This window comes from Branchiostoma belcheri, unplaced genomic scaffold (genome assembly GCF_001625305.1).
Source record: "Branchiostoma belcheri isolate BF01 breed outbred unplaced genomic scaffold, Haploidv18h27 scaffold96, whole genome shotgun sequence".
Taxonomy (NCBI): Eukaryota; Metazoa; Chordata; class Leptocardii; order Amphioxiformes; family Branchiostomatidae; genus Branchiostoma; species Branchiostoma belcheri.
Window position 1 is genome coordinate 1,314,759 of NW_017804642.1, and position 21,177 is coordinate 1,335,935.

Here is a 21,177-nt window from a genome sequence, read left to right on the forward strand (position 1 = left end):
AATCGGATTTAAACCCCTAAAAAACCGGTTAATTTGCGTTCACACCAGGTTAAATAAAAACCGGTTTTTGAAAAACCGGTTGAAACCGCTAAATATAAGTCTGGTATGAACAGGGTCTATGTGTCCCTCTGAGTCTGACTTGTCCTTCGTGTGACGTCCTGGTAGTGCTGTGTACCTAAAGCCATTAGATTCAGGTCTGGATTCAAGTCGAGAGGTTTAGGCCTGGACTTGTAAGTCCGGACCAAAACCCACGGCATATACATAATACAGAAAGGACTTCTCAGTTAACATTTCCCAATGAAAAATGGGGCATCTTTGCTGCAAAATTTTGTAGCGAGCCCTGCGCTACCAGGGTTTAGGAGCATGATATGTTGTTTAGGTGGCACAACTGGGCGAAACTGTGGCCACATAATTTACAGAGGCTGACACTTGACAATGCATTTTGTTTTCTTCATTTTGCAGCACCAAGTTTTGTTCTATTGAAGATTTTAGGTGGTTTAGAACAAAAAGGGGAATGTGACATGATTTTTTTGTAAGTCTGAAACTGGTTCCAGACTTTTTTTACTTGGACCTGAACATTTTTACATAAGTCCGAACTAGTTCCAGCGAACCGGTACACAGCACTACGCCCTGGCCTTGTTTGCGTACTTTTCTCTCTGCCTGCGCCTTTTTAAAATGTCGTAACCGTTTACAAGTCTGTAGTGATGTGATGTCTTCACGTTTGTTTTAACAGTCCTGTATGAATCTTGTTGTTTTGTGAATCTGTTTCATTTTCAGTCTTGAGTTAATTTTGACACCTGAAGTTGTGGTTGTCTTGTCTGGCTAATTGTTTTTCTAACTTTCAATATGTTTATAAACCCTTCAACTATTACAAATTATACCAGGAGTACATATTTTATTGTAAAATGATTAAGTTACACAAGGAGTCTGCAAGTACTGATATTATACATATTAAGTAGTTTTATTGCATTGTATTTCATCATTTGTATTGTGTAATTGTCATTTCCCCTCCCCAACAGTTGCCCCTGCATTCGCAATATTCACATTGGTGATCACACCCCCTTATCAGAATTAGTTCACTGACATTTTTTTTTCTTAAATTTTGCCAAAATGGTGCATTCAAAGTAACAGAATTGTACAATACTACGTATTGCCTTGGTTCAGTTTGCCCAGCTCTTTTGCAAAATTGTGTCAGAAACACTGAATTTGATATTGTGTAACCAATTCACAAACCACACCACAATGCACAGTTATAATCTTGAATGTCAGCATGTTTAAGTTTTGTTTGTTACTATGGTGATGCTGGTGACATGTCCCCTGTACGTGTTCCCGTCAGGATTCGTCCCGGAGAAGCAGTTATGGGTCCCTGTCTGTAAGTGTTCGCACCATGTACATGTAGCTGTCACCTCTCTCTTCTCTCACCATGCTTCTGTGTATATAACTTGTATATCGAGAAACAAAGCATATTCTGTAAGGCCCTACACATCTTATCTTACATGAAAATGTAAAAAGGCTGTAGAAAATAGTTACTTTTCATTCATGTCCTTAGCCTGGATGCCAGACCCATAGCACACCAGGCCCAAAGTTATCCAGTGTGCGATAACTTTAGGCCTAATATAGGTCTGCCATCCAGGCTATCATGTCCTACATGCAAATGTTATGCCTCCATGTTCAGCCTTCCATGCTTTCTTCACTTTCCCTGTTACCTCACATCTCCTGTTAGATACTCAGAATTTGCAGACTTCTGTGATTTTTTCCTAACTACCTGTATTGCTGTGTCAAAAACTCAAACCTGTACATGTATGACACAGTTGGCATTTTGTATATTGTAGAGTCATCTGATCTACCATTTTTCTTTATGGTACTTTGGTATTTATTGAAATTATGAATGTAGCTTTATGCGATATAGTCTTATGTTGCTAGGTCAGTACACATTGTCATACACATTTTCAGCATTACTACATACTAACAGGGTGCTAGGACATGTTTTCATTCCGAGACATTGTACTGATGTCATGTCACATTCCCCCACATTTCAGGGTTCTGAGATTTACATAGGATCCATCAGTGAAGATGTAAGTGGCACCATGGACACACCTGTCTCTCACTCACCGCATGTTTGTGTTTAGATCCACAGATTACAGAGTAGCAATGATGCCATGCAGGTGGCTGCCACTTAGGCCACACCAATTTAATTTGTTGGTTCTCGGATTTTTTCAGAAAAAAAATGAAGCAACAGGGCGAAAAAATAAAATAAAAATGAAGATATAGGCATCCTATTATAGCCCCAAATGCTATGATAGGAGCCATGAAGTCAACACAAAAGGCTGGGTTAATATTTTAAACAATGAATTTTGAACTTTTAATCAAACCACTGCATTGATAGATGGAAAAACCGTAAAAACTAGGAAGAAAAGCATATTTGAGTTGATTCAGAACCAGAATCTTCTTTTTTTTTTTGCAAATCAGAAAGAAATAAGAAAAGCATATTTGAGTTGATTCAGAACCAGAATCTTCTTTTTTTTTTTGCAAATCAGAAAGAAATTAAGAGACGATTCCAAGAACCAACAAATTAAATTGGTATGGCCTTAGAGAGCATGAACATGTAGTTACTGTACTAACAATTGTTTATAGGGACTGATCATTAATAGTTGAGAAGGGTGGATGTTGGAGGAGCTGTCATGCCAGTTTCTTACCTCATAAGTATAAAGTTCTTTTTGTCTCGTATGATCCAAAATGTTGGGACAATATTCATTTCAGGTTTGGTACGTTTGTGTAAGGGTTGTTGCCATCCCTCCTCATATGTAATGGACAGTCCGTAATGCTTATTTGTTGTCATGTAGACTGTTGTATACTAGTATAGCCTAACTTAAATGACTAACTGTTACGTAGAAATACTAACATGTACGTACCTGATTTTAAGATTGGAATTTCCGCACGGGCGTTCACAGCTTGCGTTACCACCTCCTTGTTATACAGTGAAAGGGCACAAAATCAACAGCAAATCACAACATTCCATTCTTATTGTCACAGGGTCAACTTTTATGGTGTTTTCTTGTCCCGTGGAATAAATTCTGAGGAGGCATTTAACCCCAGTGAAGTGTTTAATAAATTCTAGTCAGTAATGACAAGGGTCACCTAAAACTTGGCCTTTCAACTTTAACCTTAGTCGCTAAAATGGCTGCTGCCTTCCTTGCTGCTCTGTGGGTGAGCGTTCTTATGTTTTTTTTTCTCTCAGAAGACTGGCGGGGCTCATAAACAATTAGCTTAGTGAATTAACATGGTCTAGAATTTCTTCCTACTGAAGTGATAGGTTTTGTATTTTTACTGTTAATTTGTACACTTAACAGTGTTAGACTCTAATGATGTTGCATGTCGGGCCAACATGTTTGTCTATAAGTCCTGAATTTAGCACATGACCCCCAGTGTAACCAAGGTATGATCTAACTTGAATAGAAAATTAGAGGTTGGAGAACAGTTTTTTTTTTATCTTTGCACGTGTCGTCATTTAATGGTGCATCCCTGAGTTTGACATGCTTGAAAAAATGTAGAAGTTTTTAGGTAGGAAGACTTCCTTGTTCTTGTGTAAAAAATGATGTCACGAAGCAATTTACTGTGTTTCTAGTTGGTATTTCCAAGTTGTCAGGAGCCAAGTTATTCTGCAGGGGAAGTCTTGACTTTCCATTCATTTTCTTCCCCTGCATTCCTTCTCCACAAGCCACTTATTCTGCGATAGTGTTTACTTTGTTAGCCTACACTAACACTGCTGTCATGCCTGGCTGCCACAGGGCAGGATTTCCCCTCCTCTCCTGTCACTACTCACTGCAATACTGGTTCTAACAGGAACCAGATGAGCCGTACTGCCAGTCAAAACCCACCCGGCGCAGACAAATGATATGTTTTGTCTGCTCTGAGAGGAATTCACAAGGTCAAGACGCTGACTCCTTTTTCAGCTGAAACAAACCATGATTTGACATTTTTCTCCGAACTACGCCACTCTGTGACAAATAAGAGGGAAAGGAAGGGTGTGATGCTTTCAAGGAGGATGCTTTTCACATTAGTGTACTTAACCTGTCACTTAGGATGTCTAGTATTGTCTGTAGTAGCAGTGTGTATTTAGAAAGGATTGTGTACTTATGCATGACTTTGCATGTCTTGCAGAAACATGTACGCAACAATCTAGATGTTACACTGCCATGTACTTAAACAATGTTTGACTAACATTACATGCTGCCTGTCATTTTTTCCAGCTAGAAATTAGGTTGTCATGGAATTGTTCTATGTTAGATTTTCCAGATATATTCTCTAACATATGAATCTTTGATATTAAATGTGTGTTTTAGCTAACAATTTTGTATGACATATTTCTCCCCTTCAATATCTTCATTCCCAGCAACAAAGACAGAAGACCTATGAATATGATTTCATATCTTTCTCTTTAGTATATTCCTATAGGACTACACATACTCTGGTCCCAATTTAAATGATATTGAGGAAAAATGTATGGAAATGCAATATATTTGAAGGATTAAGAATACTTTCATTTTAAGTAAATTGGATTGAATGAAATTCCACAAAAAATGTCCAAAAAAGTTCTTATACATGATGAAAAGCCCCAACGCTGCAGATGTGTGAAAGAATTAATGTTCACACAAAAGCTTTGTACGGCAAAGATTAATTGGTACAAAAAGACTGACTGTGTTTGTTTGTTTGTTTCCATTGCAGGCAGAAGGAGATGAACTGGGCACAAATGACAAAGCGAGGGTGAGGACGTCTTTGTTGTACTCATTAAGCTAAATAATGGAGACCCTATTCAGGATATCTCCCAGGGGGTGCTGTAATTACACGGTGTGAAGTTAGGGGGCATGACTAAATAAACTGTCAAACAGGTGTTAATGAGGTGATAATGAGATACTAAGCAGGTTTTTCTTGGCTTGAGAATGAAAATTCTGACAGGGATGTTCTTGTTACTGATGTTAGTAAACAAGAAAGATTGTCTGCAACCTAAAATTGATATTTTGAAATTCATCATTTGGAAGTTCCTTTTTGTTTCATATTTTAGAAAACAATTCAAGCATGGTAAGTTATTCAGAGGACCTAAGGTACATTGTACATGTAAATCCATCCTATAGAAAGTGTTAAGGCGGTCAACATCACTCTACTATTGCATGCTGAATATGAAATTGACATTTAGCAGGTTAAAGTGTAGAATGACAGTTGCATGGGTTCAGCTTGTTAAATTTGCAACAAGGTAGACAGGGGATAGGTTATGTGTCTTTCAAAAAATAATCCAGCTATCAAAAGAACAGGTCCTCCCTTGTAACCTCGGGAAAGTGTTTAGACTCCTTCACGTCCTGACATATTATCTCGGCAGACTAACAACAGTCTACAGCTGTCCTGACTAGCCAGAACATGTTGCAGTTGCCAATTATTACCTTCGCCAAGAAGGTTATGTTTTCAGGGGCGTTCGTGTATGTGTGTGTGTGTGTGTGTGTCTGTCTGTCTGTCTGTCTGTCTGTCAACACGATAACTTGAGAAGGCCTTGATGGATTGTCTTGATACTTGGTAGATGGGTAGGTCTTGATGAGACCTCAAAATGATTAGATTTTGGACCCCCTAGCGGCTTGTTATGGTACTGCAGCTGAACTTCCTGTTTTGATATCTCAAGATCCAGACATGCTATGGTGATGAAATTTAGATGGCAGATAGCTCTTGTGCTGGGGAAGAAGTGACGTGAGTTGAGGTCCCCTAGCGGCTTGCTCTAGAACTGCAGGGGGGTTTAAAGGACAAATGTTTAAAAGAGGATAACTCAAGAACCGATTGATGGATCATCGTGGTTTTTGGTATGTAGGTAGCTTAAGTGATGCTTGACATAATGATATTACAATTATGCGAATATTGATGTAATTTGCATAATTAATGAGGAAATTCTATAAATCAGCTGAATTCCATGATAGGAAGTTCAAGCTTGTAACATATGTTATTAAGAACGAGAGAAACACAGGCAAATATTGATTATGCAAATGAAGACTTAATTTGCATAATTAATGAGAAAATGTTATAATTGCGTAGTGGTAACTGCCTGGAATTTCATACTTGGGGTGTTTGAAAGTTAAGTGAAGGTGAACATAATTAAACATAACTTATTCAAATAAGGACCACATTTGCATAATTTATGAGAAAATGGCATTCTTTGTTAAGATAAGACTGTCTTTTGGTGGAGAATATGATCAACAGACTGATATACTTCATGCAATTGAGGATCCTATTTGCATAATCAGGGTGATTAGTATATTTCTTATTCATAAAGGCTAACATCATTTGGCGAAGGTATGAGATCGTGGAACTCTAGTTTAATCTGCAAACTGTCTTTGAAGTTTGCTGTAATTGTCGTCTTCAGTCTCTTGGGTGTCCATTAGGAACTGTAAGTTCTAAACTCTGAGTCCACGTGACAAGCATACATGTATGTGTGGTGTATGTGTGTACCTGTGGGTTTCATCCTTTTCCCAGAGCAGTTATACAGAGTTCAATGTTTGACGTGTAATGTTGAGTTTTTTCTCCCCGATGTTGCTGCAGAGAGGTGCGGGGGGTTCTGTATTATCGTTCGCTAGTTTGTCGGCGCTCGGCGGTTCTTCGTCCAGAAGAGGCAGCGATGATGATGCCGGGTCTTCCTCCTCCGAAGCCTCCATTCGGGAACTCAAGGTACGCTAGAGAGAGACTCACGACAGAAAAGGGATCCTTGTGATGTCTTCTTGCAACTATAGTAGTCTGAGAAAGCTAATATAATTTATTCCCTTTCACAGAATTCTGTGGTATAGAAACATAACTTGACAAATATGAATAATTATACATGTAACTGGGCTCGAAATTCATTTTTGGGAACAGGTGCACTGAAAAATTGCAACCTAAAAATTGGGTGCACACAAATTTTTTTGGGTGCACCATATAAGATAAAATAAGTAGAATGTCAGCAAAATCCAATTATGTATCATTTCTGAAGAAAAGTACTAAAACAATGATTTTGTTCTTTTCTGACACTTAGATGTTAATAAAAGAATATGCTGGATACTACTGTAATTTAACATCTCTACATATGTAAACCTACAAAAATATTTGGGTATACTGGTGCACCCACAGAAAAAAATTAGGTGCACAGCTAAAAAATTGGGTGCACTAAGGTGCACATCCTGCACCCAGTATTTCTAGCCCTGAATAACATTTGTTTATTGATTAATCGTGCAGTCTCCAAGTACATGGCTGTGGTAAAGGGCGCTGACTTATATCGATGAGACCGACTGTCAGAGTTTCAGTTCTTGTCACCAAGGCAAGCTGATATTTCACTGAGAAGAGTGGACAGCACATGGACTGTTCCACGTAGGAAGATGGAATGGGGGGGAGATAAAGGACAAAGAAAAGTGCATCTGATGAATAGAAAATTAATAGAAAATTTGTATATGATTTGGGATATTGCAATGATATTGGGCATAGCAGGGAAGTCTTGAATAGGATTGTTCAGAGAACACAAAGAAAAGTACACTACAAAAGAATTGAACACCAAAGGACCTTGCTACCACATGATTTTGTTGTGACTCTCTGGTGGTTGGTTTGGGATTTTGCACTCTGCTTTTCAGCTTTTGCTTGTAACCATTTGCTTTCTCATTGTCCTATCTTTTAATACTCATGTTTAATGTTTTTGAAAAATGTTCCCTTTCATTTCACAAAGTCGTTTGATGTAGTAGTTTGCTGCTTTCACTTTGCGTACATTAATAATTGTTTGCTAACTGATTTCTTGCATACTTTCTCCTGCTTTTTCTTCGTATCCTTTGATAACCTCCTCGCGATGTTTCGCTGCACACTGCGTTCCTTCCAGGCCTTGCAAGATGCACTATTCGATGTAGAGCAGAAATACATGACAGACTTGAAAGTCTTGAAGGTAGGAGGTTCTGTGATAATTAGATGCAATAACGATTATATCTTTCCTGCTCTTCTTGCATGCCTCAAACTAAAAGTCTTCATAGAACATAATTCTATTTTCATTCATACATCTGCATATCAATTTGATTACTTGACTCTTTCCATTTTAATATATACACTGCCATTGTCGATGCCACTGTTTCAGCAGTATATATGCTCTGAACTTCTGTGAATAGTGGTGTAGCACTAGAAGTTCATGAAGTTTTATGAAGAAGATTATGCTCTAAAAACACTGTAGTTATCTTATCTATCAAAAAGAGAGGGTTAGATAAAACTTGATACCAGAAAGTACCGATTTTGTGTGTATATCTCACAAACACCCCTTGTAGTTACCAGGTCTGTACAAGAAAAGTGTCCATGTAATGTTTATTATTGTCCCAGCTGTCGTAACCTCAGAACAAATATACAGGTCCTTGTGGCACAGCTTGCCCTCCTAATGTTCCTGAGAGAGGCAGCAGCTCCTATAAATCTTTCCACAGTGTTATTGATAGACTGGTAGCTCTGAAATACCACCAACCAGATGAAAAGACAGATATTGGACATACACAGCTACTTGACATTTCCATGGGTCAACAAAGTTGACAGTGCTTTGCCATAGCATTTTAGTGAATAGCTGTTAGCATTGACCTTGTCTACGTGCCCTCTAAGACCAGTACTTGTTTATTTTTCCAGTGAACTAAAAGATTGACCCCAGGGTTCTGTTGTTTATCATTTATCACATGTTGTCAACACATTGGCCTTAGGAACAAAGCACAAAGGAGTGGGCAGAGGTGAAAATAAAAAAGAAGTAAAAAAAAATTACCAAATGATAGAAAAAAGGTGGATTTGCACATGACTTCTTCTTTCAGCCATGATGATAAATAAACATCTTCTTTTATTTATTTGTTTATTTATTTTACTGACAAATGGGTGGTCCATTCAGCCATTCAGCCAGGCTGATTTCCAAGGGAGCCCATGGAATACAAGAAAATAATGTAACATAAAATAGCAAGAATTAAACGTAACAGAGAAATTCGAAAATCATAAATCAAAATACAAGATCAGTCAGAGCGTGAGATTGTCAGAGGTCAGACTCCAAATAATACAAACTTAGGAAGTAGATCCTAAATAATAAAGCACTTGAACATATAGTAGTAATAAACCATATTCATGTATACAAATCAAACAAATAACAAAAAAAATAGTTAAATCATAATCGGTCAGTGTTCGGAGGGAGTCAAGCGTCAGATAAGTTCAGTACTATTCATATTTCAGTCTCTCTTTAGATGATTTAAGGGTGGGTGCTTGTTTTGTATAAGGGTTTAGTGAATTGTAAGTGTCGTGCCGTACTGTAACTTCTGATGTCACTTTTCTAACTCGTGTCTCTAGGATGCACTAAGTGAATCAGAAGAGAAGTACAAGAAAGCGATGGTGTCCAACGCGCAGCTAGACAATGAGAAAACCACACTACAGTACCAGGTGGACATCCTAAAGGACAAGTTAGAAATCCAGGAAGAGTCCATGAACGAACTACAGAGGGAGTACAAGGAGAAATGCAGGGTATGTCTTCTTTTTTGTTTCTCTGTTTTATTTTGCCGATAAACTGCATGCCTTTCAGATTTTTAGGTGCAGTACTAATACTGTAAATCGCTTTATATTTGCGGGCGCTTTTATATTGAATGATTTCGTGGCTTTCGCAGTCACTTCTGTACTGCGAATTTATCATTATTGCAAACAAATAATTTGCTGACTTTCTTCTGCACCCATCCATTGCCACTGGGAACATGTAGTTCTGTGAACATGTACATTTTTCTCAGGCCGCGAAAGTTTGCTACCATGAATCTAAAGTAATTTATAGTTACTGTTCTTCCAACATGCTGTTTTATCATAAAAGATATAGGGATGAATATCTTTTGGCATATTATAGCAACTTTAAAGGCTTGATTTATTAGTTTTAATTATCTAGATTATGTTCAGGATGTCATCATTTAAGGTTCAAGATTGTGTGCTGAATGCCATTTTCTCTTTTGCTGTAGGAGTTAGAAAGACAAAAGCATGCTTACGGCATCTTAGAACACAATGTTGCAGAGCTGAAGGAAGCACTAAGGCAACGGGATGAGCTTATAGAGGTGAGTGGTATTCCCCCCTAAGGGAATGGCAGATCCCAACACCCCCAGTGGTGAGTAGGCTAGTCCAGTGATCAGTTAGAACCAGTTTAGTCTGCCACAAAGTAAAAATATCTGATTTATGTATGTACTAAACTTGATGTGAAATATGTAAATTGAGTTGATATTGTCCAATGTGAATTCTAGAAATATTCTTAGTTTATGGAATGTACATTGTTCTCAATTGCTCAAGTTGTGCTTTTTTTTATATGCCTGTGTTTGTCTGTCTGTACAGTCAAACCTGTATGTGCTATCTCATAAGGACCACCAATTTGACCATTTTTCCCCATTGGCACAAGCATCAAGCCAATAGTGACCCCCTAACCACATGACTGGATTATATCGGTCCCCTGAGTGGTTGTCTTGGGCAGTTTTGACTGTACTTGTTCTTACTTTCTCAGCCTCAAACATTACATTGTTATGTTACCCCTCTATCTTTGTTACCTGCACTGTAATTTATCCACTTAAAGTACAAATGTATGTTTAGCTAGTTGTGTGTTCTAATTCAAGTGATATGCTTAACTGTCCATGATCTTGAAAACTGTTAAAGGCATCCAATACAATTTCAGGGTGGCAAAATTGGAAATATTCTGAATAAGGCAAAATGATAGTGACACATACTATCCCAAATTAGCATATTTAGATCAGTATTTCAAAAATCAATCCAGGTCCTTCCAGTAACCATTTTTCATCAGAATTTGGGGGTATTTTTGCTCCATGAATGTGCAATATACATTGGGACAGTGTTGTTTCAACTGTGTATATAGATAAGTGACTAGAATATTTATTCTAAAAATCTGGTTTCCAAACCCTAAAAACTTCACTGGATGCCTTTAAGTTTAACTCCCATGATTGTAGGCTGTAGATTGAATATTTGTTTGATTTTCTCTCCTGCTGTTCAGGAACATGGACTGAGGCCACTACTGGTGGGTACAGAAGTCTACAGTAGTGTGGGAAATACTCTCTCTCTCTCTGGTGTTTAACGGATTATAACTGTTTGTCTCTTCCCTCTTGTTTTCCTCCTCTTTTCCAGCTCTGTGGATGTGGTTTACTCTCTCCTTATTTTGTTTGGTGTCTTTGTGGATAGCTGTACTAAAAGCTGTTCAAATCAAGTGTCTTGTGGATATGAGGGAAATCCTGCAAATACATGTACTTTGCTCAAGGCTTGGAAAATGTTTCCCTCTTATTCACCAAGAACTTTTGAGAACAGCTTTTAGTTAGCGAATGCTAAATCGTGGTGAAATTTGTGGGAAGAAGGAGGCCGAATTTTTACACTCATCTGATTTTTTGCCACAAACATTGGAGGCTTGTGGTTGTACAAAAGTAGCCATGCAATGTGTCAAAAAACAGTAACCCAAGGAACAGTTACTGGATATGATTTTGGAAATGGTCACTGATGAAAGGTAATGGATGCTACCTGAAACATCTGACTGTTTCTAAAATCATATCCAGTTGCTTATCTTATTACCTGGATGTCTAACCCTCACCGACATAGCCATGTTCACTTCAAAACCATATTAATGGATGTTTTCAACTCGATTTTTTTAAAACATCCATTCTTCTTCCCACGATGAGCAACACTAATGTCTTTAAGGTTGACAAGTCTCCCTTCTCTACTTGTTCCTCACTCCAGACGTCTTTCCCCGAGCTCTTCTCCTGTCTCTGGTCTCCTGTGGTGATGGCTGCAACAGAGTGCATGCTGGGAAAGTCTTCCTCTTGCTACTCACAGCTGATTGGTCAAAACAGAACTCGAACGGTTTTTTGAGACTTCTTTTTTTTCTTCCCCAGGAACAAGGTTTGGTTCTAGTCGGGACGGCCAACGGGGAGGCGGAAACGGGAGAGAAGAAGACGAAAGTTGCCTTGGTAACGCCGGAGGCTGCACAGATGTTGGAACAGGCAGGCGAGGGAACGTTAGGTGAGGATGGGAGACACCCTGTATAGTGTAGACAGCAAATGGTCATGTAGGAGATGTGGCCAACACAGATGTTCTCTAATGTTACTTCTCTGTGAATTAAAGCCATTTGCTGTTTAGTTTAACAGTTATTACATTACATTGTATAGTATTCCTATTGTACATAAGTCCCAGAAATGGCTAAAGTGTAAAAATGTCTTCATTTTTGGTTAATTTAGAAAAAAACTCCATTTACTCCCTCTTGCATCTGTGGTAAAAACTGCAGGCTGGAGAATTTATGTCACAGCCTTTAAAATTGGGTGACCAGGTCATCATACTTTACCTTCCCAGTGTACTGTTTTCTTTCCTTCATCCACTTGTTTTCCCCATCACCCACCATCTCACAGTGTCCTGGTACAGACCTGTACCCGCACTGTGCTTCTTCTGTTGTTTCCCACTTACTTATGCCTCATTTTGGGTTCTGTGTGGGGCGTTAAAGACTTAAAGGCACTGCAGGCCAAGAAGCAGGGTCCTGTCCAATCGCAGCCCAACACTGAATACGCCATGGCAATGTTCTACGGTAAATCTCGCGCCTGTGTGTCTGTGGGATGGAGCAGTAACAACACCAGCCAGAAGTCTGCCACGTTTTCTCTTAATGTCATGAGCACTGAGGACCCATACATAAACCATCACCACTCTTTCCTAACATTTTTCTCACTACTCTATGTGTCTGTCTTTGCTTTGTAGTGTTGGCTAATCAGGCCAAATATATGTGTGCATCCTAGATCAACAAATTTTCACAAATAATATATTGTTTTTTTTTTTGTTAAACAAAGAACATTATCTTGAAATTACATGTATTACTTGAAATCACATAAGATTCTTAAGGTAAATTTGGTTCAGAATCATTTCTTATACCCTCCTCCCTCCAATGCCAAATGACATTCCAGAAAAAATACATAGAAAACATTTTTTTCTCAGAAACTAGGATGCACAGTCATTTTTCATCCATTGGATAACATTGTGTTTAAGTCTTGTCTCTAAATTGAGTCTAAACAGTTCAACTTCAGAAATAAGAATGTCATATCACCTGCTAAGCTGAAGAAGATAGTTATAAAATTTATGCATGAAGTAAAGCCTTATTTGTTGTGAGCATGCCGTGTCTTTAGATTAAAACAAGGATTTTCAATTAACATGTTCCTTGTAATAACGTTATCCAGTATGGCACTCAGTTGTTTGAAATGCTTGACAATCACAATCTTGATTTTTCTTCTTTTACCAAATCTTTAAAGCAAGACAGCAATGCTTACAAGAGAATTTGAATATTATGAAAGTTTCCAAAAGATAATCTTTGTCAGAAAATTGATACCTCTAGTCTTTTTTTTTATAAGAAGGAACATTGCTTACAATTTATATTTCTAACCAAGTCTGCATGTGTATGCCAGATGAGGTTTGTATCATATATAGATAGAAAGAAAAGCACAGAAGTCTCTATATTGAAACAATTAAGTTTAGAATGATAGTCACTCCCTTACACCCTTTAAATAGATAGCAGTTACATGTAGTTGAAATTAGATGTGAACTTACAGTTCTACCTGTTAACTACTGTACATGTATGTCCCCTACTGTTCTTTGATTTTTCTCTTTTACTAACTTACCAGTGATGTTGTTATTATCTTCTGATTTAAGATCACTAATGAAGTTATCATCCTTTTCTAGATGAAAGACTTAAGAGAATGGCAGAGGAAAAAGAAGACCTTGTAGATCAAGTAAGTCTTCTTTTTAAGATAATACAGTGGTACTTTCCAGACAAAATATTTTGTAGTTAAGGTTGACAAAAATCAGATAAATTTTTATGTTTTATACATACATATGTAACAAAGCTTTGAGTAAAGAGACTCTTTTTACACAACCAAGTCTTTTATTCAGCCAACGTTTTGGTGACCGTCTGTCACCTTCTTTAGGGCAATTCTGACTGGTTCACATTGCACTGCAGCACAGGTGTCGCTGCTACAGATGCACTCCCAAATGAACAATATTTCCATATCTACACAAATGCGTGATTGGATTACAGGGAAATGTATCTACAATGCGGTCCCAAACATGAGGGAGTTATATACATGTATATACAAATGTACATAATGGTGGTCAGTTATCTAACAGTTACAGAGAACTATGAACAGATTCCACAAAGCAGTTCCAAACGTAGCAGCGACACCTGTGCTGCAGTGCAATGTGAACCAGTCAGAATTGCCCTGAGGAAGGTGACAGACGGTCACCGAAACATCGACTGAATGAAAGACTTGGTTGTGTAAAAAGAGTCTCTCTACTCAGTGTCTTACCAACCTGATGAAACTATTCACAGATGTAACAAAGCTTTGTCTTGTAGTTTAAAAAAAAAATCAAACTTTTGTGTGCATTGTATACTCCAAAGTCCCTGTATCATCTCCAAGATTTACATGTACCTTTGCATGGTTTGTTGTCACTGTCCTTAATTGGTACTGAACTTTTTTTCTTGTCTACAGATTAGAAGATTGAAACTAGAGTTAGAGGAAGAAAAAGAGCGGACGAAGGCCTTACAGAGCAAAGCCAACAGGACTGCTGAAGCTAACGGACCTGATATGGAACTGTTGGACATTCAGAGTAAGTCTGCATGTCTTTCTTTTCTGTTCTGTAGTCTTCACGTTACTGTTATTGTCCATTACTTCTGTACCTTGAATGTAATGCCCTATGAGTTGTATTTGTAGCTCTTCTTTTTATCATGTTGTCCCTTTTACATGTAGTTTTCGTTAATATCACTTTTCTTTTGAACAAACTTTGTACATGTTTTAACCCCATGTCATCTATAGTATAGTCCTTTTTATTATAGCTAGAACAACTTGTAACAATGTGAATGTGATAAGGCTTAGATAGTAGTATTTTTAGCTGCTCTGTCATACTGACATGTTAGCTGTGTTAGTGTTGTTTCTATTGTATACTGTGTTTTATGTGTGCATGCTTTTTCTACGTGTACCTGTATGCAAATCACCTTGCACGCAGCAGGAGATTTGCATGTGTTTTGCATCTGTTCTGTGTCTGTTTGTCAGTCAAGTTTAAGATTTGGATGAGGGATAGGTTGGCCAGGGGTGACAAGGCTGTGTCCGATGAGATATTCAATTATCTCAGTAAGTATGCTGTAGCCAACCCCCTGCCTGCTTCCATCCCTGTGAGCCAATCACAGATAGCCTTGCATAGGTGGTAGCCAATCCCCTGCTGCCTGTAGCAACCAATCATGTACCAGCTTGCAAACATTGCTAGCCAATTACAGCCACTTATGCAGTGATTTGTCAGCCAATCACTCATAGAGTATCTGACGTTCAATCGCAACCTAGTTTTATATACATGTAGTATCATAAAATCACAGCTTTCCCTGCTTGATTGTGAATTATAATCTGAGTGTGTGTGTGTTTGCTTGTAAAGATTCCTAGCAGCTATTGTGTCGTATTTACTTTATTTGGTATTGTTTATATCCAAATAAACAGAAGAGATGACACTTTTGAGGCCCAAAATGGCTTAGTTGACGGTGTTGATGTAAATTTGAACAAGTTAAACTCTATATATGTAGGTAATATGTTGAAGGACCTTGAATCTAAGGGCCTTGTGCTACAGTTAGGTTCTTTTTATAACGAAAGTTTGTAAATTTCTCTCCTGCGAACGTCTAATTTAGCAGAGACTGGTGAAAGGGGCAAGGAGAGAGGGTTGAAATCAGGCCAGTACTTACATGTAGCACGTACCTTTGAGAGTGCCCCCCTCCCCTTCTGTTCATTGCATCAGTAGAACACAAGGAGAAAATAAGAACTAAGGGTTCAGATGTCAAATGAATGTACAACTATAGTTTTTTTATCTGCATTGTCTTTCTAGATACTTTGTTTTGCTGCATACTAGTAGACAAATACAAAAGTAACAAGGTGTGACTATACTATAATGCCATGACAACCTCACACTGTAAAATGGGGACTTGCATGAAGTCCAGTGTTTTATACAATCTGTGCTGTCACAGGTTTAGTGATTTAACTAACTAACATTATATAGCATTTGCCAGCATTATGTAAATATAACTCCCCACCTTTTGCCTTTGGAAATGATTGTTAATGTTCACAGTTTGGAACAATAGTCAGGTAAAATAATGATCTTTTGCATGGCTCAGTGCTGTAATCGTCTTGCGGAAGTTGGACTATTGTGTCATGATTATTTTTTTGTCACCCAAATTTCTTAACTACACTAACTGCTTTTACATGCATTAAGGATTGTCCTAGAAAACATGTCTATTTGATATTATTGAAATATTGCAGCTACTGCTGAAACTTTCTTTTAAGTAACGGTTCCTTGGTGTTTGGAGTATCAATACTTTTCTATGTCTTACTTTCTACTACCATCTAAATACACCATGACACAAAATAAGATTATCTCAGTAAAGCAGCAATAAACAGTTCAAAGAATCAAAGCAATTTTCTGAATCCTCATTGCCAAGGAGTAATGCACATGTTGGAGAAAAACAGATGAAGAAAGCTTAGTTGAGCTTGGAAGAATTTTGCATCACAAGAATTTTGCATCATGAGCTGTTGTTCTGTTTATTTTCAGGAGAAGCAAGTAAACAGGTCAACAACTACAAGTTTAGGTTACAGAAAGCAGAACAGGACCTTGCAGCTATGGAGGGGAATGTGAGTAAACAGAGTCCCTTCCTTTTTTTTAAAGCGAGTTCTCATTTTTACAATCTCAGGACAAAGCTACAAAACTGGTGTGTTACACCGAAGGGCGGTTATACCGGCTATACCGATACAGATACATAACAATTGGTCTCTGACCAAAAATTAAACTTTGATGTTTTTTTTTTTTCAAATTGTTTTAGTTCTTATATCCCTTGTATCAGAGCAGTAAGATTAAGGTATGCTACAAAGATACACACACTAGTTCTGTACAGAAAATAAAGGGTTTGCCAACAAGCTTTCCATCAGTCTTTTGATCATTTTCAGATAACACGGAATTTGTGTAATGTGACCTGATCGAAAACTTAACAATCTCTTAACATTGTGTACAGAATTAACATGTATGTATCAATTACTAGGATCAAGCACTAGGATTTTCTTTAAAATTGACTCGAGTACAGACAAGGTTTGTGTCCTTCTGTCAGCATCAGTCATTTCTGCCAGGAAATTCTATGGGATCATCCTACGTGAAAATTCCAAATTTTGTGCATTAATTTTGGAGTGAAAATAATGTTTTCTCTGTTAATGTTACGAAAATGAAAAGATGTTGCAGAAACCAAACTCAGTTGGTCTTGTAGCTGAACAGATATCCTTTCGTCCCATATACAGTTATTCTCCTTCCGAATTATTCCACGGCAGAGACGGTCACTAGATTTGAGGGTGTGCAGCTTCGAATAGAAACGCCAAATAAACTGGGGTGTGTCCCCTTGATTGACTGTACATGTGACACTGTGATTTTTACTTCAGATCCAAAGACTTGAAGGCCAGGTGAACAGGTACAGGGTAGCTGCAGAAGGGGCCGAGAAGAAGGAAGATGAGCTTAAGACAGAGAAAAGAAAATTAGAGCGAGAGGTGAGGAAATTTTACTTTCATACAGTACGTACAGGTATTAAACATCTCAGACTACAGTTTCTTTTGTTGTTCTTTTTTATTTTTGTATCTGTATTCTATTAATTAGAATCCTGACTTTATTCTTTTGTAGTGAAGAACTCCTTTCTATAGTATGCTTTTTGTGCTTCTTGGTTTGCCTGTTGTTCTTTCCTATAGACATAGATATCAACAACCTACATTTCAACAGGGTTTAGGCTTGAGTAGAGTTGAAAAAAAATGTTCTCTTTTTGTTGAAATGTAAGGTTGTGATATCGTCAGGATTCACACTTTTGTTGCTACATTTCCTCCCTTTTCCCCTTGTTTTCCATCCTTTTCTCCTTGTCCATTCTCCTTGCTAACACCCTGTCCCTCCCCAGCTGAGAAAGTCTCAGGATATGGTTCAGGAACTCCAGGAAAGCAACTCCAGTCTAGAGCGTAGGATAGAAAAGATTAAGTCTTTCTATCAGCACAGAGGCCACAATGGTACATACGTGTGGTGCAAGCTTCTACAGAAATAACTACACGCACCCTGCCATGTCTGGCAGATTAAAGTGTGCCAACTTTTTAATCCCTGCTTCCTAATCCCTGCTTTTGTAATGTTTTATGGCACAAGGTCAATGGCTAAATCCTTCGCACTTGACACCTTAATCCTTGGAGACTGATTGACATCATGCTTATGTTCTGTTTCCTATATTAGATGTACACGTAGTTGAAAAAGAAGCACATACCGGTGCATTTCTATGTGCATGCTTGTTACAATGTACATATAACTATGTGTTATATGATCATGTCCTGTAGAAAAGAGTAGAAAAGAGTAGAAATGTTAAAAAGTTGCTTGTCATTCATTCAGCCTGCTTCAGAAACATACATTGTACTAGCACAGATGGCATGTTTAATAGGGCAGAGGCATGGAAAAGCATGTCTTCATTTTTAGCAGTGTTGAAAGCACACCATGCCACAATCTAGTTTTGTTCCTGAAAATATTGCACTGGTAGATCCTTGCAAGGAGAAAGTTTCACCCCTCATGTTTTCTTGTCGTGCACCTTGCCCACTTTTCCACACTTCCAACACGGAAAGTTCTTTTCTGCGTAACTGATGATGTCTTGTTCGCCCCCCTCCCCCTCGGCAGTTGCGATCGGCGAGCGACAGAGCGGAGGAGCTGGCCATGATGAATAGCCATCTGGAAAAACGACTAGAAAAACTACGGCGGAACAGAGAGCAGTTTCAGAACATGAAGTAACGCCACCTAGCAGCACAGCACCTCAATGCAGGGAATGTCCATTATATCTCAAGGGGGGGTACACATCCCCAGAGAAGTCCTACTGTATTATTTCTCATCTAATTTCATGCTCTCATGATCCCAACTCCCTTGTAGCGAATGAAAAGTGCCACCATTTTTGTCCATTTTGAAGCACTATGCATTAGAAATCTTTGAAGCCACTCTCTAACCCTCCCCTATTTTGTGTCCCACCCTAAAGTTATAAATGGACATTCCCTGTAAGTTGGATGATGTACTAGTATTACATCTAAATGGTTTAGAGCTATATTTGAAACATGTCTTGCAGTAGATAACGCAGCACAGAAACTTAGGAGGATATTTTCTGAGCAAGTCTTGGTACTGTAGGTAGGTAGTGTGCACTTTACTTCCCCACACTGTCAGCACACTGCCTCTTGCACAGGCACTCAAGCTTTTGTACTCTACTCAAAACTTAAAACATCAATATGGGAGGGGCGTCACACTTATCATAGTTGGAATTGACATACTCAAGATACAGTCACACTTACTAGTATTTAGGATTGCACAAGCTGTGGGGAGGGGTTAGGCAAAGGCTAGCACTTCGACAATGTGGACAAGGCATCGACATTGTACACTGCATAGGACACCATATTTATAGGTGCAGGCACCTTTTCTTGCTGCTGAGGACACACGGGCATGTCGCTGGGGGCCTTCCTGATGGTACTACAGACATACTACATACATGTACCTACATACGTGATGTGCTACATACATATTATGTACTACATTATGTACTACAGACTGAGTTTTTAGTAACTCTCAGTTGTAGAAGTAATCATCCTGGGACTACAGTATGACGTTGATAAAATATCTTCCACATATACATACATTATAACTGCAAAAAGCAGCATAGATAGTTCTTTATTGTAGTAACTGCAGATTCCCTAGGATAGCCAGTGAGGCATGTGTCTTGTGTTGTATTACAATTACTTATTCATCATAGCAGGGACATCTACATATTTGGTGAAACATTTGTGTGCGCTAATTCTTGGTCATCTCCTCTTTCTGACTCTTCCATTGTAATCTGTAATAAAAGTGTGAAACATGCAGACTCAGATACACAGAAAACAATAGCCTGTCATTGAGCCATGTAAAAAGTATCATATTAATTTTGCTGCAACTCTGCAATGTAAGGATGATTTTCTCCTGTTATGACATGAGTTTTCAAAGCTCGTACTAGACGCTGTCACAATTTTTGAGTCGATAGAATGTATAAGATATACCTGTACAGGGTAGCCTGGCAGCCAACTTAATTATCCTTAATTGTGGTATAAGAATTGATCTTAATGTCTGTGCTTTTTGCTAGACCATGTGTTTAAGTAAGGTAAATGTAGTTGTGGATTATACAGTTTGGATTTCAGCCTAGGATCTATGAATTGATAAAAAAAACTATGTTGATGGAAAAACCTGTGCATATGGATATGTGTATTTGTATATTGCAAGTTAACTTTGGAATGTTTTGTGTTTTTTGCAATATCCTTTTCTCTGGTAGAGGTTGCTTTTTTTTATCAATACTGGTAGATATTTACTGTGAAGAGTGCACTCTATGGTATATTTGAACACCAATTTGAATAGTAATATGCAACAGAATATTGTGGAGAGCTCATAGTTGGTCCACAGGTAATATGTTCTAGAAATACAGCCACATTACTGAAGGTTTCAGAGTTACAGGTGTAGATTGGTAAACTGGTACCAAAAGTGGAATGACTGCAAATAGGAAAAATCTTAGAAATTTGGAGCAATTGTTGGCTCTCATTATTATCAAAGAGCGCTTTGCTTCTCGCAAAGTTGGCAGAATACATGAATAAATATTGTATTGTGAGAATACTTTCCAAAAGCTGGAGGGTAAGGATTATTTATCATAGTACCACTGAGAATAAGGCAGTATTACCACTGTGGGTCTAAGTGTTGTGAGTTTTTCCCCACCTTGAAATAATGTACTTATGGACCTGAAGACTTGTGCTTGGGCACGCACTTATTTCTCTATGGAGAATGAAGTAAAAACACTGTACATCTTTTCACCTGGTTTCTGTGCTTCATGTTGTCAGAGTTTTGCTATCTATACCTTATATCTGCTCCATGTAAGGCCACACCAATTTGATTTGTTGTTGAAGTGACAGGGTGAAATAAAAAAAAAAACAGGCCAAGGCACCCCATGAAGGCTGGAAATGTTACAATATGAGCTATGAAGTGAACATACCAGGCTAGTTACCTTCGCCAAGAAGGTTATGTTTTCCGAGGCGTTCGTTTGTGTGT

General features: G+C 38.2%; 1 protein-coding gene across 34 annotated transcripts in view; it reads left to right on the forward strand.

Annotated features, from left to right (window-relative positions):
• LOC109461801 (leucine-rich repeat flightless-interacting protein 2-like) overlaps nucleotides 1–20,942 on the forward strand; it is a 55,566-nt gene extending 34,624 nt beyond the window's left edge. For 12 of the 34 annotated variants that reach the window (XM_019758215.1, XM_019758240.1, XM_019758236.1 and 9 more), the window contains 17 exons: nucleotides 1,337–1,372; nucleotides 2,040–2,075; nucleotides 4,726–4,764; nucleotides 6,577–6,702; nucleotides 7,871–7,933; nucleotides 9,343–9,513; nucleotides 9,990–10,082; nucleotides 11,021–11,044; nucleotides 11,907–12,033; nucleotides 12,509–12,589; nucleotides 13,729–13,778; nucleotides 14,535–14,652; nucleotides 15,716–15,757; nucleotides 16,630–16,709; nucleotides 17,502–17,606; nucleotides 18,002–18,107; nucleotides 18,754–20,942. In XM_019758215.1, the coding sequence (XP_019613774.1) occupies nucleotides 1,337–1,372; nucleotides 2,040–2,075; nucleotides 4,726–4,764; nucleotides 6,577–6,702; nucleotides 7,871–7,933; nucleotides 9,343–9,513; nucleotides 9,990–10,082; nucleotides 11,021–11,044; nucleotides 11,907–12,033; nucleotides 12,509–12,589; nucleotides 13,729–13,778; nucleotides 14,535–14,652; nucleotides 15,716–15,757; nucleotides 16,630–16,709; nucleotides 17,502–17,606; nucleotides 18,002–18,107; nucleotides 18,754–18,800 (1,344 nt within the window). In that variant the 3' untranslated portion in view covers nucleotides 18,801–20,942. The remainder of the gene's footprint in view (nucleotides 1–1,336; nucleotides 1,373–2,039; nucleotides 2,076–4,725; nucleotides 4,765–6,576; nucleotides 6,703–7,870; nucleotides 7,934–9,342; nucleotides 9,514–9,989; nucleotides 10,083–11,020; nucleotides 11,045–11,906; nucleotides 12,034–12,508; nucleotides 12,590–13,728; nucleotides 13,779–14,534; nucleotides 14,653–15,715; nucleotides 15,758–16,629; nucleotides 16,710–17,501; nucleotides 17,607–18,001; nucleotides 18,108–18,753) is intronic. The other 22 variants (XM_019758227.1, XM_019758241.1, XM_019758208.1 and 19 more) reach the window with 21 other exon arrangements.
• The last annotated feature ends 235 nt before the right edge of the window (nucleotides 20,943–21,177 follow it).